Below are 16829 nucleotides of genomic sequence, written 5' to 3' on the forward strand. Positions count from 1 at the left end.
GGTCCAGGGCCCAAACTGGTTGGCCATGTGGGAATCCAGTGCCTTAACTACCGTGCCATCTGCTGGCTCCTTAATACTGTATTTTCGAAGAATATTCTGTCTGTTAATCACAGTGAATATGTAGAAGGAGTCAGTACAGTTCTTGAACTCCTAATTCTTCTTTCTTTTTGAGAGGTTTTTGCTATAGGGCGCGTGCGCTTGCCAGACAGACAGAGAGAGACAGAGAGACAGAAAGCGAGAAATTACCCCCCCGGGGGGATGACCACGCTGCAATCCCTTCTCCTCCATTCTCCTCTCGGAATCTTGGGCACGCACGCATGCGCGCCCGGCGTGAGTTTAAGCTGCCGGGTCTGGGACTCGAACCGTGGTCGACTACATGGGAGTCCAGCAACATAGCCATCATGCTAACTGCTGGTCCCTTGAACTCCTAATTCTAACAGTAGGAATTAAAAAGAGAAATTGTTATAGTTGGCTCATTAACATTAGTGTGTGTGTTCTATTAGAGGTCAGGATATATAGTAATTTTCAGCACATGCAAATCAGATTGAATAAGTTATTAAGGGAATTTTACTTGTCATATTTGGGCTAATTATGATGGATCATTTTTATATACTATGTAATTTCCTTTTTTAAAGAATTATTTTACTTATTTATATTTGACCAGAGAGGGACAGAGAGAAAGAGAAGGAGAGAGAGAGAAAGCAAGCCACCAGGTCGTGACTTGAACCATTGTCGGCCATGTGGGAGGCCGGTGCCCCAACCACCACACTACCTACTGGCCCCCACACTGTATAATTTCACAACTTGTACGCAAGTACTTTGTAAGGGGTTTTATATAATCAAAGACTAGGAATATATCTTACATTCTTCCATACTATTTATGGGCTCAGCTTTATGATTTATTAATTAATACTTCTAAAGTTCTAACAAGTAATATACCAGCTATCTAATAGTTCACTTATTTAAATAATAGTACCTCTTTTTTATATTAAGTGTATTCATTTATACATTCCATGAATGAGAGAGACAGAGATACAGCATCCCTGATAGGGTCTTGACTCTGCGATCCTCCCCCTTCAGCCCACTCACGTCATGGGCATGTGTGTAGCTGGTGTACTCTGTGATTGTAATCTTCCCACATGGGTGTGCCTCACAAAGCTTTACCTTTTTACTGCTGTGCCACATTCGGCCCCCGTCTGTCTATTATTTTAACTAAGACTCTAAAGAAAAGTTAGACTGTTAAGTGATCATTCCCAAAGCTGATGCTCTTCTGCCGTTTCAAGACTGTTCAACTGAATTTGAATTAGGCAGTTTGGCTCAGACCGGCATGTGACCTGGTGGTTAAGGTGGCTGGATTTCTCATGGCCCGCTGTCCAGTTTGAGACTGGACCCAATGGCTTGAAAACCACACTGGGCGCATGTACATGCATGCCATAATCCCAAAATAAGGGATAAATGAAGGAGAAGGGATTGTAGCGTGATTATGCCCCATGGGGAGTTGGGGTGCTTTTTCCTTTCTTTCCTTCTTTCTCTGTTTCTGTCTTTCACTGACTAGTGCATACGTCCTCTGACCACCTCCCCCCCCCCAAAAAAAAAAAAAGAGTGTGGTTCTAATTCTTGTGCTACCAATGACAGCACTGGGATTTTGCCTAAATATACTCTGACTCTCAGATTTTTCTGCGTGTGTGAAATTAGTAATGCTTATTCACTAAGGTGAAATTGTAAATTTTGAAACAGAATTTTAAGTTTTTAAAAAAATCTCTTAAAATGGCTTCTCTGCTTCTGTTTTGCCTTCCAACATACTTTCTCCACATCACAGCCTGAATAATTTTTTTCAAAATGCAGATTCCATTGCACCATTGGCTGCAACCTTCCAGTGGCTTCCCGTTGCTGTGTTTGAGTAATGTCCTCCTTGTACCACAGATCTCCACTCTTGGTTATTATGTTTTGTTTTCCTCAAACGCAATCCTTTTGTCTCTTCCGGGTTTTTATCCTTGTTGTTCCAGTGACTGAATTTTTGTTTTTTCTCCAGCTTTCTGGGGTTTGTTGCTTATCGTTAAGATCTCAGGTTAAAGAGGTTTTTCATGGCTACCTTATGTGAAATTGTCACAATTGCCCTGCTTGTTTCTGTCCTCCTCTTCCACTCTGTTACTCTGTATCTTGTCACTTTTTTCTCCCCATTTAACATTATGATAATTATTGTAATTACCTTACTATTTATATATTTACCTATCATTTTTCTCTGTCACTAATGTGAGGGTAAGGGTTATATCTGTTTTGTTCTCTAAGTTATTGCTTATGCTTATTAGCACAGTGTTTAACATATAGATGCTCATATTTATTTATTTATTAAAGTTTACTTATTTGTGTGTGTGAGAGAGAGAGAAAGAGAGAGAGAGACAAAGAGATTATTTTTGACTGGGCCTTGCCATGCCTGCATTCTTCTTGGCCCGTGTCTCAGCCAGATAGGACTACAGGCACAAATCACTGTGCCCAGCTTGTTGAGGCTGAGCCTAAAATTGAACCTGTGCTTCCCATGTGACCTCAACTTTCAAGTAGCAGTGTCTGCAGATTGTGTCCCCCTGGCTGAACCATTGGTCACATTTATTTAATAAGCTTATTTCAATACCTCTTTTTTTTGGAGTGGTTTTTGCTATAGGGCACATGCACTCGCCGGAAACAGAGACAGAGCGACAGAAAGTGAGAAATCACCCCCCAGGGGGGATGGCCACGCCACAATCCCTTCTCCCCCATTCTCCTCTTGGGATCTTGGGCACGCACACACATGCGCCCGGCGTGAGTTTAAGCCTCCATGTCTGGGACTCGAACCATGGTCGACTACGTGGGAGTTCAGTGACATAGCCATTACGCCAACTGCTGGTCCCAATACCTCTTTTAAAGAAATGCATACACCATATTTAAAGAAAAATTTTTTTGTAACCTGTGATTTTCACAGTTATATAGTTAATCTGAATCATCTTTAGACTGATTAATGTGTAGGGAGGGAGGGAGGGAGAAAAATCAGCTGCATATGAATAAGTATTAACATGTCATCCTCTCTTTTTAAAGTTATGATCTAGATAATGATATAGTAGTCCCACTTTATCCGTGGTTTTGCTTCCTGTAATTTGAGTTACCTGCAGTCAAGCATGGTCCAAAAATATCAAATGGAAAACTTTAGAAGTCGACTGCATAAACTTAAAATACTGTGTCAATCTGATAGCATGATGAAATCGTGCAGCATGCTGCTTCATCCAGCCTAGGATGTGACTCAGTACTTTATTTGTGGTGTCCATGTTGTTTATATTACCTGCTTATTAGTCACTTAGTAGGCATCTCAGTTATCAGCTCCACTAACTTTTTTTCTTACTTTTTTACATTTAATCACTGTACATTTCCACGGCATACAAAATAAATCTTCCCAGTATGAATATACTGCATATCAGTCTAGTAAGAGACATCACCATAAACATTATCAGCAATGATAATTTTCCATTTTTGTGTCCATTAAATGTTTTTCCCCCTCTATTCCCTCCCTCCTGCCCCCATAACCTACCTTCCTCCCACACTAACTCTAGTATCCACAGTTGTTCTCTATGCTTTTATACCTTGCAGTCTTTCAGTTTCTGCCATAGGGTGCAGATATTTGGTATATATTAAGTGGGGACATACAATGTCTGTCTTTCTTATTTCGCTTAGCATTAAATCTTCCATATTCATCCACTTTCTATCAAACACCAAGGTCGCATATATTTTTATCTTTTTTATGACTGAGTAATATTCTATAGTGTATATGTACCACACCTTTTTGGGTTGATTCCATGTCTTAGCAATTGTGAATAATGTAGTAAATATGGTTGTGTAAATGTCTTTCCAACTGAGTATATTCCTGTCTTTTGGGTAGAAACCCAAGAGTGGAATGGCTGGATAGTATGGTAGTTCTATTTGTAGGATTATGAAGAACCTCCATATTGTTCTTCATAATGGCTGTAGTAATTTACATTTCCACTAACAGGAGAGTTCCCTTTTTTACTCCAGTCTCAGCAGCACTTATCATTCTTTATTTTTAAAATATTAGTCATTCTGGAGTTCTGAGTGGACCCCATTCAGGGATTAGGACCACAAAAGACCTTCTGCCCAGACTTCACCCTCCTGCACCCCAGATCTAGCCAGGAACCAGGACAAGCCCATCAGCTGCCCTCTATGTCTGAGTTCTAAGTGGCCTCATTCAGGAATTAGGACCACCGAAGGCTTTCTGCCCAGACTTCACCCTTCCACCCCCCAGATCTAGCCAGGAAGCAAGGTTAGAATATTTATTCTCTGTCTCTATTTTTATTATTTAAAAAAAAATTTTAAACTTCTTAGCCCTCTGCCATTCTTTTGTCTTGCTAATTCTTACTTTTTCCCCTTCCCCCTTATAGGTCAAGCCAATCAGCTGTCATCCATATCTGAGTTGTGAGCGGCCCCATTCTAGCACACTACACAATTTTCATTTTTTGCTCAAAATAATTTTTTTAATCATTTGTTTCCTCTCTCTTTTTTCTTTTCCTTTTTTTTTTTTTTTTTAAACCTTTCTCACTTTTCTGCTTGGCCTCCACATACTAATTTTCTAGACAAGTCTAGGTGCTCAGTAGCCAAATATCTGAATACTTTTAGGGTCAGATTAATCTTCAGTTTCCATTGAATCAGCTGCACAAAGGGAAAAAACATGGTACTGTTTAGAGACTGGAGGTTACCTCTTCCTGCATTCCTCTGAATGCTCAGATTTAACTCTAAAAACTAGGAAAAAAGGGTATAATCCCAATAGATAATCAGAAACTACCACAGAGGCACAAGAAATTTGAGAAACCAAGAAAATATTTCTCCTCCAAGGGGAAATAATAACTCCTCATCCTCCATAGACAATGCAAGGGAACTTGTGGAAATGTCAGATGTAGAATATTCATAGTGACAAAGCTAACAGAGATGCAAGAGAAGAGAGACAACGAATTCCAGAAAATGCAGGAGAAAAGAGACAACAAATTCCAGGAGGTGAGTAAGTTCTTGCATGATCTGAAAGAGGAGATACATAGCATAAAAAAGAATCAGGCAGGGCACCAGCAGTTAGCGTAATGGCTGTCGCTGGACTCTCACGTAGTTGACCGCGGTTCACGTCCCGCACCCGGTGGCTTAAAACTCATGCCGGGCGCGTGTGCGTGCGTGCCCAAGATCCCAAGAGGAGAATGGAGGAGAAGGGATTGCGGCATGACCATCCCCTCTGGGGGGTGATTTCTCGCTTTCTGTCTCTATGTCTCTCTCTGTCTGTCTGGCGAGCACATGCGCCCTATAGCCAAAACCTCTCCAAAAAAAGAAAAAAAAATCAAGCAGAATTATTAGAGACAAAGCCTGTAATACAGGAAATCAAAACTGCTCTTGAAAATATCAAAAGCAGATTAGATCATGTAGAAGATCGAATCTCAGATGTAGAAAATAGAACCTCTGACCTAGAAAAATTCACCAAAAAGACTGAGAAAATAACCATAAAAAATGAGAATAGCATACGAGTAATACTAGATACCATTAAATGCCCAAACATCTGGATCATTGATATCCCAGAAGGTGAAGAAACTAATAAGGGCATTGATAATCTATTCCATGAAATCCTGGGAGAAAGCTTTCCAAATCTAGAGAGACACTCAACTCTCCAGACCCAAGAAATACAAAGGACCCCTCATAGAATCAACCCAAGATCTTCCCCAAGGCACATCATAACCAGATTGACCAAAACCACAGACAGAGACAAGGTACTAAATTTGGCAAGAGAGAAATGTCAAGTTACTTTCAAAGGATATCCCATCAGGCTGACCTCTTGTCAGACACAGTGCAAGCAAGGAAAGAATGGGAAAATATATTCAAAGTGTTAAGTGAAAACCAATATCAACCAAGAATACTATACCCAGAAAGATTATCTTTCATATGGAAAAAAAAAAAAAAAGGCAAAACATTCTCAAATAAACAAAACCTGAAAGAATTTAACAACACCAGACCAGCTCTTCAAGAAATACTGAAGGGAGTGCCATACCAGGAAAACTAAAGCCAGATATATGGGAATAGTGTACAAAAAACAACTAAAAGAATGGCCAGCCTAGTGGTGGGGACAAGTCCAGAGTTGAATGTTAACTTCTAGAGTTTATTAATAGAAGAGAGATTAATTACAAGAGACTGAACTAGTGAAATAGAATTTTTTGACTTTAGACTAAACATTACTGATTTTCTTCAATGTTTGATTTCCATATTTAAGGATTTTTGTCTTCTCTTGAACTGTTGATAGGTTCATCTACCTGCTATTTAAACTGAATCCTAACCTTTTCCCTGTCTTTAAGTTTTAAGCAAATTTCTCTTAACATTTTTTGATTTTGGTCTATTAAATCTTAAGACTTTTTTTTGAAATTAGAAAATGCATTAAAAATACCTATTAATACCTATTTAACGACTGCAGTAAGCTATATAGCACCAGCCAGGTGCTACTTTATGGTATGTTCACTTTACTCATTGAGGTTTATGTCTAAAGTCAGACCTATGTTCATAGTTATATATTAGCTGTGGTTGCAACGGAAAGTTCTTAAATTAATTAAGATCTTTAGTTAATCAATAAAATGTGAAAAAAAAAAAGCATGGAAAACAACTGTAGATGTCAGAGACAATGTGGGAGAAGTAGGGGACTTGGCAGAGGGTGAGAGATAGGGAATTAAGGGGGTGGAAGCCAAACATAAGAAACAAGAAATAAAAAATTATTTGTTGACAATAAAATATATGGTAATATTCTTGATAGAGCCAATTTACAATGTATTCTGAATGGATAACCTCATTTTCTATATACTGTATTGATGTATAATGAATGACTGTAAATAAATAAATAATAATTTTTAAAAATCTTAGTCATTCTGACCAGGATTTGGTGGTGTCTCATTGTGGTTTTGATTTGCATATACATTTTGATAAAGAATGGTAAGAAGCCTTTTTTTCATAAGCTTTTTGGCTGTTCATATGTCTTCCTTGGAGAGTTGATTCAGCTAATTTGCCCATCATTTTAATTGGATCGATTATGATTTTCTGTGGGTAAGCTGCTTGAGTTCCCTTTATATTCTGGTTATCCATCCCTTACCTGAGCCATAGTTTGCAAATATATTCTCCCATTCTGATGGCTGTCTCTTCAGTCTAATGATTGTTTCTTTTACTGTGCAGAAACTTTTAAACCTGATGTAATTCAACTTGTCTGTATTTGGGATTATTTTGTGCTTTGGGGGTCTTATTTAAGAAGTTTCACCTACTCTGGTTATCTCCAAGATATTACCTGTGTTTCCCACCAGTAATTTTATAGTTTATGGCTTATGTTTAGATTTTTGATGCATTTCGAGTTGATTTTTTGTTAACAGTGAGAGGGGTCCAGTTTCTTTTTCTACAGGTGGATGTCTAGTTTTCCCAGCATCATTTGCTGAGGAGATTTTATTTTCCCATATTGATTGACTCATATGCTTTATAAAAAAATCAGTTGACTATATATTTTGGGGTTTATTTCTGGGTTGTACATTCTGTTCCTTGGTCTACATGCCTGTTTTTCTGCTAACACCATGCTATTTTGATTGTCACAGCTTTGCAGTATATTTTGGGCTAGAGAATGAGATGGCTCCTACTTTATTCTTTTTGCACAGTATTGCTTTTGTGATACAGGGCTTTTATGATTCCAGACAAATTTTTCAATCCTTTTTTCTTTTTTTAATTTTAATTTGAATTTATTTAATAATATCATGTTATTTCTTCACAAACAATAGAATAACATAAAATGATTTCAATTTTCATTTTAGTCATTTAAGAAAATATGAGTCAGATACACAAAAAAGAAAATCAGTGAAGACCTGCTTGTTTCAAAAAAATTAATTGTGGTCAAGATTAATCCTATATGATTGAGAAAATATTTTCTGGAGCTACATGAAATGTGAAAGTTTTTAATTTTTTATTTAGATTTAATCACTGTGCACACTATATTACATCATTGGGAAAGTCATGACATATTTTTCTGAGTTTTTCTATGCAAAAATGTCTCATCACTTTCTTGATGACCCTATAACATCTGTTAATTTGATCAGGATTGATTTAAATTTGTAAACTAATTTGAGTAGAAATGACTTTTTGATTATACTTATTTTTCCAATCCAGGAACATGGAATGTCTTTCCATTTTGCATATCATGTTTCATTTTTTTTCTTTTTAAAGAGAGATTTTTGCTATAGAGCATGTGTGCTCGCCAGAGAGACAGAGTGAGAAATCGCCCTTCCCCCCTCCCAGTAGGATGACTGTGCCACAGTTCCTTCTCCTCCATTCTTCTCTTGGGGTCTTGGGCATGGTCTCACATGCACCTGGAGTGAGTTTTAAGCCACTGGATCCAGGACTTGAACTGTGGTGGACTATGTGAGAGTCCAGTGATGTAACCATTACGGTATTTGCTGACCCCTCCTTTTATTTTTTTAGTTTTTCATAATTTTTTTTTGTAGAGGCCTTTGACTTATTTGGTTAGGTTTATTCCTAGGTATCTTATTTTTTTTTTTTTTGTGGCTATTAGAAATGTGTTTACTTTGTTAAATTGTATCTCAGTCTGTTCATTGTTGGTGTATAGAAATGCAATAGATTTCGGGACCAGCAGTTAGCGTAATGGCTATGTCACTTGACTCCCACGTAGTCAACCACGGTTCAAGTCCCAGACCCGGTGACTTAAACTCACACCTGGTGCGTGTGTGTGTGTGTGTGCCCAAGATCCCGAGAGGAGAATGGAGGAGAAGGGATTGCGGCGTGACCAGCCCCACTGGGGTGTGATTTCTCACTTTCTGTCTCTCTGTTTCTCTCTGTCTTTCTGGAGAGCACATGTGCCCTAGAACAAAAAAAACCTCTCCAAAAAAAAGAAAAGAAAAAAAAGAAATGCAACAGATTTCATCCAAACCCAAGAAATACGAAGGATCCCACATAGAATCAACCCAAGAAAATCCTCTCCATGGCATCATAGCCAGAATGATCAAAATCACAGATAAAGACAAAATTTTTAACATAAGAGAGAAATGTGAAGTTATGTACAAAGGGGACCCCATCAGGTTAACATTGAACCTCTCAGTGAAAACAATGCAAGCAAGGAAAGAATGAGAAGATATATTCAAAGTGTTAAAAGAAAAACAGTTTCTACCAAAATTACTATACCCAGCAAAATTATTCTTCAAATGGGATGAAAAGATAAAAACATTCTCAGATATACAAAACCTTAACACCACCAGACCAGCTCTATAAGAAGTTCTCAAGGGAGTGCTATACCAGGAAAACTAGAGAAAAACAGACAGAAACAAGAGAACAAAAAACAACCAAAAAAATGGCTAACATAATGGTAGGGACAAGTCTGGAAATTTTGATGATAACGTTGAATGTTAATAGATTAAATTCTCTAATCGATAGAAACAGACTGACTGAGGAACCAGCAGTTGGCGTAATGGCTATATAGCTAGACTCCCATGTAATCCACTGTGGTTCGAGTACCGGACCTGGTGGCTTAAACTCATGCTGGGTGTGTGTGCATGCGTGCCCAAGATCCTGAGAGGAGAATGGAGGAGAAGGGATTGCAGTGTGGCCATCCCCCCTGGGGGGTGATTTCTCGCTTTCTGTCTCTCTCTCTCTCTGTCTGTCTGGCGAGCGCATGCGCCCTATAGCAAAAACCTCTTTAAAAAAAATACATACTGGCTGCACTCTATGGCAGAAACTGAAAGATTAGTCTATATAGAAGAATGGAAAATGGTTACAGAAACTGGAGACAGTGTGGGAAGAGGGTGGGAGAAGGGGAAAAGTAGGGTAATGAAATCAAGGAGAAAAATAGAAAGACAAGACATTCATCAGACACAAATAGGTGATTATCTTTTGATGAACATATATGGTATCTTCAACTGGGCTGGTGTGAAGAGTATTGATGTTGGGGAAAATTCACTTTACAAGTAGTAATGCCAAATAGTGATTTAAATAAATTTTAAAAAATGCTACAGATTTTTCTATGTTGTTTTGTATCCTATCACTTTACTATATTCATTTATCACTTCCTAGAGTTGTCCCCCTCCTCTCCTCCATGGATCCATTTGGAATTTCTATGTGTATAATCATGTCATCTGCAAATAGAGATAATTCGCTTCTTTTTCTCTACTTTAATGCCATTTATTGTATTCTCTTGTTTGATTGCATTGGGTAGGATTTCTGCTGCTATATTGAAAAAAGAGTCGAGAAAGTGAGCAGCTTTGTCTTCCTCCAGTTTTTTAGTGGAAAAGCTTTAATTTTTCACCATACATTATGATGTTAGCTTTGGGCTTCTCATAGATGTTTTTTATTGCATTGAGAGATATCTCTTGTATACCAGTTATGCTGAGGGTCTTAATCATTAAAACAATTTTTTTTGAGAGTTTTTTTGCTATAGGGCGTGTGCGCTCACCAGACAGACAGAGAGGGAGACATAGAGACAGAAAGCGAGAAATCACCCCCCAGGGGGGATGGGCACGCCGCAATCCCTTCTCCTCCATTCTCCTCACGGGATCTTGGGCACGTACGCACACGCGCCCGGCGTGAGTTTTAAGCCACCGGGTCCGGGACTCGAACCGCGGTTGGCTACATGGGAGTCCAGCGACATAGCTATTATGCTAACTGCTGGTTCCCGCTGAGGGTCTTAATCATGAAGGGATGTTGTATTTTATCAAATACTTTTTCTGCATCAATTGATAATGATCATATGTTGGTTTTTATTTTGTCCCCCGTTAATAAGATGCATTACACTTATTGTTTGTGTATGTTGAACTACCCTTGTGTCCCTGGAATAGAGTTTACTTGGTCATGGTGTATAATATTTTTAATGTGTCTTTGCATATGATTTTCTAATATCATGTTGAGAATGTTTACATCTGTATTCATCCAGAATACTGGTCTGTAGTTTTCTTTTTTCATTTTGTCCTTGTCTGTTTGGGGGATGAGGGTGATGGAGGCCTTAATAGAATGAATTTGGGAGGGTTCCTTTCTTTCAAATCTTTAGGAACAGTTTAAGGAGAATGCAGGTTAGCTCTTCATGTGTTTTATGTAAATCAGAAGTGATGCCATCAGGATCTGGACTCTTCTTTGGTGGGAGACTGTTTATTACTGAATCTGTCTCACTGGTTGTTATTGGTCTGTTCAGGTTTTCTCTTTCTTCTTGGTTCGAGCTTGGTAGATTTTATGTCCAGAAATTCATCCATCCCATCCAGGTTTTCTTGTTGTTGTCATATCATTGCTTGTAGTATTATCTCATGATCTTTTGTATTTGTGCTGTGTCTTGTAACATTACCTATTTCACTGCTGATTTGATTTATCAGTTTCCTTTCTCTCTTCTTGATTAGTCTAGCTAACAGTGTGTCAGTTTTACTTACCTTCTCAAAGAACCAGCTTTTGGTTTTATTTAATTTCTGTATATTTCGTTTATTCTCTACTTCATTTATTTCTGCGCTAATTTTTATTATTTCTTTTCTCCTGTTTTTTGTTTGTTTGTCTGTTTTGTTTTGTTTTGTTTTTCCAGTTCCCTGAGGTTAGTTTTAGGTAGTCTATTTGCCACCTTTCCATCTTTTTCTTATGTGCACTAATTGCTATGAACTTCCCTCTTACGACTACTTTTGCTTTGTGCTATAGCTTTGAAAAGTAGTGTGCTGGTTGCAATAACTGGTTTCAGTGAATCTTTTGATTTCAGTCTTAATTTCTTCAGTAGTTGTGAAGTCATCCAGGAGTAGGTTGTTTAGTTTCTAAGTGTTTCTATATTTTTGAAGTTTTAATTTTTTTATATATTTTTTCAGTTTAAAGTTTAATTCCATTATGGTCAGGCAAAATGCTGTATATAGTTTCCATACCTTTGAACTTGTAAAGCTTTGTTTTATGCCCTATCACGTGATCAATTTTCAAAAATGTTCCATGTGAGGGGAAGAAAAATGCATTTTTTGTGGTTATTGGATGAAAAGGTCGATAGATGTCTGTCAGTATTCGGTTTAAGGTGTTGTTTAGATGCTGTATCTCTTTGCTTATTTTTTGTCTAGATGATCTGTCTGGAGATGCCACTGGGATATTGAGATTCCCCAAGTATTGTGTTACAGCCTGTCATCCTCTTTAGATCTAGCATGTATTCATGTATTTGGGTGGTCCAGTTTTGGGTGCATAGATTTTTATACATGTTATATCTTCTTGTTGAATTAGCCTGTTTAGTACTATATAGTGTCCTTCTTTGCCTCATCTTATAGTTTTTATCTTTAAGTCTGTTATGTCTGATAGTAGTAACATGACTCCAGTCCTTTTGATTTCTATTTGCATGAAATATCTTTTTTTAGCTCTTTACTTTCATTATGTACGTCTTTCTCTCTGAGGTGTGTTTTTTGTAGACAGCATATTAAGGGCTCCAATTTTTCTTTTCATTCTGCCAGTTTGTATCTTTTTTTTAAAAAAATAATTTATTTAATTTGGCTTATTATTATTTTGTAATATATCAGAGAGAGAGAGAGAGAGAGAGAAAGAGAGAGAGAGAGAGAGAGAGAGAAAGTGTGAAAGCAAGCCACCAGGTCCAAGACTCAAACTATGGTTGGCCATGTGAGAGTCCAGTACCTTAACCAACACACTACCTGTTGGTCCCAGTCTGTGTTTTCATTGGAAAATTAATCGATTAACATTCATTGTTATTATTGATATTTGCAGACTATCCCTGTCATTTTGTTAGCCATTTTCTGGTTGTTTCGTGCTCTCTTATTTCTGTTGTCCGTCTTTAGTTTTCCAGATACAGTTCTCACTTCCGTACTTCTTGAAGAGGTGGCCTAGCTTTGGTAAATTCTTTCCGTTTTTGTTTATCTGAGAATGTTCTTATTTCTTCTTATTTGAAGGATAAGCTCGCCAAGTATAGTATTCTTGGTTGGCATTGTTTTTCTTTTTGAGTTTTGAATATGTTTTCCCATTCTTTCCCTGTCTGCGTTGTTTCATTTGACAGAGCTAATGTTAGCTTGTGAGGATAATCTTTGTATGTGACTTGATGCTTCTCTCTTGCCATTTTTGTATTCTTGTCTTTGTGATTTTGACCAATCTGGCTATGATGTGCCGTGGAAAGAATATTCTTATGTTGATTTTATTTGGTATATTTTGTGCTTCCTGGATTTGTATGTCTTTATGTTTCTTTAGATGTGGAAAGATTTTAAATAGTATTTTATGAAAGAGGTTTTCTATGCCTTTATCAGCTGCATCGCCTTCTGGAATTCTTTGGACATTTGTGCTTTTAATGGTGTCCAGTATTTTTCATATATTATCGTCATTTCTCTCTTTTTTTTTTTTTCATTCTTTTTCATGTTTGGGATTAAGTCGTATTTGTCGTCAAGATGAGATTCTTTCTTCTTCATGGTCCAGTCTGCTATTGATGCTTTCCAGGAAGAGATTTTGATAGCTTGCTTCATATTCCTCACTTCCAGAGGTTCTATTTGTTTCTTTCAATAATTATTTTATTTATTTATTATTATGTTCAGATTTTCTATAGGTAGGACATTTGTGCTCACCAGAGAGAATGAGAGAGGGAGAAAGCAAGCTGCCAGTTCTGAGACTCAAACCTTAGTAGACCATGTGAGATTCCAGTGCCTCAACCACCATGCCACCTGCTGGCCCCCCGCTTGATTCTTTTTAAGGGTATCTGTCTCTTTATGGATTCCTCCTTCATGTTGTGGAATAATTTCTTAATCTCCTGGAGTTCACTGTTTTTTTCTAATGTCTCATTTAGACTTGTTACAGTGCATATTCTGAGTTCTATTTCTGTCATTTCTGGGATTTCTTATGTTTTCTTCCGTAGATGAGGAATTGCTGTGTTCTTTTGAGGGGGATATGCTTCTTAATTTTATCCTATTTCTTGAGGCTCTGTGTTGTGTTCTAGGCATCTGGTAGGGTACTTGCTCTTCCCAAGTGATTTGGGACAGATTTCTGGGGCTGTATGCTTGTGTACTTCGCAGTGGTATACTTTAGCTCCACATTGGTTTCCCTCTTGTTTCCACAATTTTCTTCTTTCAATGTAGCTGAGCATTGACTAAAGGAGACGTGTGGGCCTGATGAACCTGCTTCTCTCTTGCTCTGGGATCCACAGAGAACCTGGCCGGGCAGTGGAAGATCAAGCCAAGGAGCCCCAGTGCCTTACTATTTCTGGGAGCTGTGCAGGTCCTTGCAGGAGTGTGTGGGAGAGATTCTGCAGCTCTGCTCCTTCTGTACTGGCTCTGGGATCTGCAGCGGGCCTGATCTGCAGTGAAAGATGCAGCCAAACAGCTGAAGTACCTTACTGTCTCTGGGAACTGCTCAGGTCTTTGCAGGAGTATGGGGAAGAGATTCTAGTACCCTGCCCCTTCCCCTGTGGCTCTGGGACCTGCGGAGGGCCTGATCTGATGGTGGAAGGCCCAGTCAAATAGCCTCTAGTGCCTTACTGTCTCTTCAGAACCACGATTGTGCTTGGGTTCAAGTAACCCTATTTTGCTTAATAATGACTGCATTGTTTTCTATGTTGTAGGATTTTTTTAACACTGAATAGTTCATTGTATGAGTGTATCATATTTTGTTTATTCACTTACCAAGAAATATTTGGGTTACTTTCAGTTTTTGGTATTGTGAGTAGTGCCTATATCAACACAGGTATGTAGATTTTTGAGACTGTGCTTTCAATTATTTTAGATATATGATCAGAAGTAGGGTTGCTGGATTGTAATGGTAGCTATTTTAATTTTCTTTTTTTGGGGGATGTTGTGTTAAATCTTTTCTCTCTCTCTACATACATATATATATTTTAAGAGATTTTTTATATAGGGCATGTGTGCTCCCCAGAGATATAGAGAGGGACAGAAGGAAAGAAATCCTCCCCCGCTCCCCCAGAGGGGTTGGCCATGCTGCAGTCCCTTCTTCTCTATTCTCTTCTCGGAATCTTGGGCACACATGCACAAGCACCTGGCATGAGTTTCAAGCCTCCAGGTCCAGGACTTAAACCATGGTTGGTCATGTGGGAGTCCAGCAATGTAACCATTGTGCCTTCTGCGGGTCCCTATATATTTTTAAATTTAATTTTAATTTATTTTATACATTTAATCACTATATCTCACTACAGCTTATAAAGTGAATTTACCCAACATGAATATACTTCATACCAGTCCAGTTGAAGATATCATACATGTTATCAACAGATAATCATCTGTATTTGTGTCCCATAAATGTCTCCCTTCTCTATTTTCTCCTTGATTCCTTTCCTCTCATTCTCCGCCTTCTCCCACCCTCTTCCCGTACTGTCTCCAGTATCCAAAATCATTTTCCATGGTTCTGTCTCCTCTAACTGTTGCGTTTCCGCCATAGCATGTAGACAGTCAGTATGTATTAAGTGGAGACATACAGTGTCTCTCTTTCATAGTTTGGCTTGCTTGACTCATCAGTAAATCTTCCATATTCATCCACTTTCTATCAAATGCCAAGGTCTTATTGTTGTTGTTTAATGGCTGAGTAGTATTCCATAGAGTATACGTGTCACACTTTTTTAGTCCATTCATCTGCTCGTGAACATTTGGGTTGGTTCCATGTCTACCATCATCTACCACCAAACTACCATTATCTTACCAAACCAGGCTTATTTGCTCAATTGGTCACATAGTCAATTTACTGAGACTTCGAGATGTGCAGCAGAAAAAAGCTTTATTTTCAAGGCAGCCCAGTGAGGACATAAAAATCTCAATTCCTCTTCACCAAAGCAAAGGAGTCTTGAGTATTTAAGGAATTTTAAAGGAGGAAACTGGAAATGTATATGAATGTGATTGTAAGAGATAGTGAGGTGATTTGTAGTATATGCAAGTGCAGTGAGGTCTTCATGCTTCTTCACAGATTGTGTGTTCAAAGAAACAGTGATATTATCATGATCTAGAGTTGGAGTTTTTGCCTCTTCTACATCAAAAGGTCACCTATTAGTCACCTATGCAAACTCAGTGGAGAGGTCAATGGTCTCAATTGGCGGCAATGAGTTTAGGCTGTAAGAGGCTGATCTTAGTTTCCTGGAAAACAATACATCACAAACAAAACCTCTAATGATCCACTCAGATGTTTTCTACAGAAGGAGTGACAGGATCTAGTGATATATAAACCAAGCTATTTGTAGCTGTAAAACAACAATAACAACAACAATAACTGTATATCTATTGGGTCATTGGAAAAGTCATAGTGTGTTTTTATGCAAAAATATGATATGACTATTCTGATGACCCAGTATCTATCTGTTCATTGTTCTATTATTTATAGGAGTAAAACTTGGATATAAATTGGTTCAACTTTTAACCCTAATGTGAATTTTCCCAGCATCATATCTCTCTTTCTAAAGCAGTCATTTTTATGATATTTTTTAAAAAAAAGAGAGAGAGAGAAGAGAGAGAGGAAAGGAAAAAGAGGTAGGCGAGGGAGAGAGAAAGATGTGTTTGTGATGGAGTCTCATGTCAAATCCTCTTGCTCCTGTCTCCCAGTCAGCTAGGACTACAGATGTGCACCACTGAACTCAGCTTGTTTGAGTAAGGCTGTGAACCAAACCAGGGCCTGTCAGAGGGGCTCAGCAATCATGCATTGGCGCCCTCCTGCTTATGCCCCCTTAGCTGGGCCCCATTACCTTTTCCTAGATTTTTACAATAGCTTCTTCAATGGTGTCTAAGTTTTTCTTATTGCTTTAAACCATTCAGTAAGTTCCATCTCCTTTATAGTAGTCTATATGCCCTGTGTGATCTTGTTCTTGGCTC

The 16829-nt window shown here is 38.2% G+C and overlaps 1 protein-coding gene across 3 annotated transcripts in view; it reads left to right on the plus strand.

The window, feature by feature from the left end:
• Positions 1 to 16829, plus strand: part of RAB28 (RAB28, member RAS oncogene family) — a 123186-nt gene that overhangs the window by 83738 nt on the left and 22619 nt on the right. Inside the window, exon 6 of one of the 3 annotated variants that reach the window (XM_014586432.1) lies at positions 4422 to 4583. The exons of the other annotated variants lie outside the window; for them this stretch is intronic. Coding sequence (XP_014441918.1) covers positions 4422 to 4568 — 147 coding nt within the window. The 3' untranslated portion in view covers positions 4569 to 4583. Of the gene's footprint in view, positions 1 to 4421; positions 4584 to 16829 lie in introns of those variants that run through there. 3 annotated transcript variants of the gene reach the window in all.

Source organism: Tupaia chinensis, unplaced genomic scaffold (assembly GCF_000334495.1).
Source record: "Tupaia chinensis unplaced genomic scaffold, TupChi_1.0 Scaffold000138_1, whole genome shotgun sequence".
Lineage (NCBI taxonomy): Eukaryota > Metazoa > Chordata > Mammalia > Scandentia > Tupaiidae > Tupaia > Tupaia belangeri.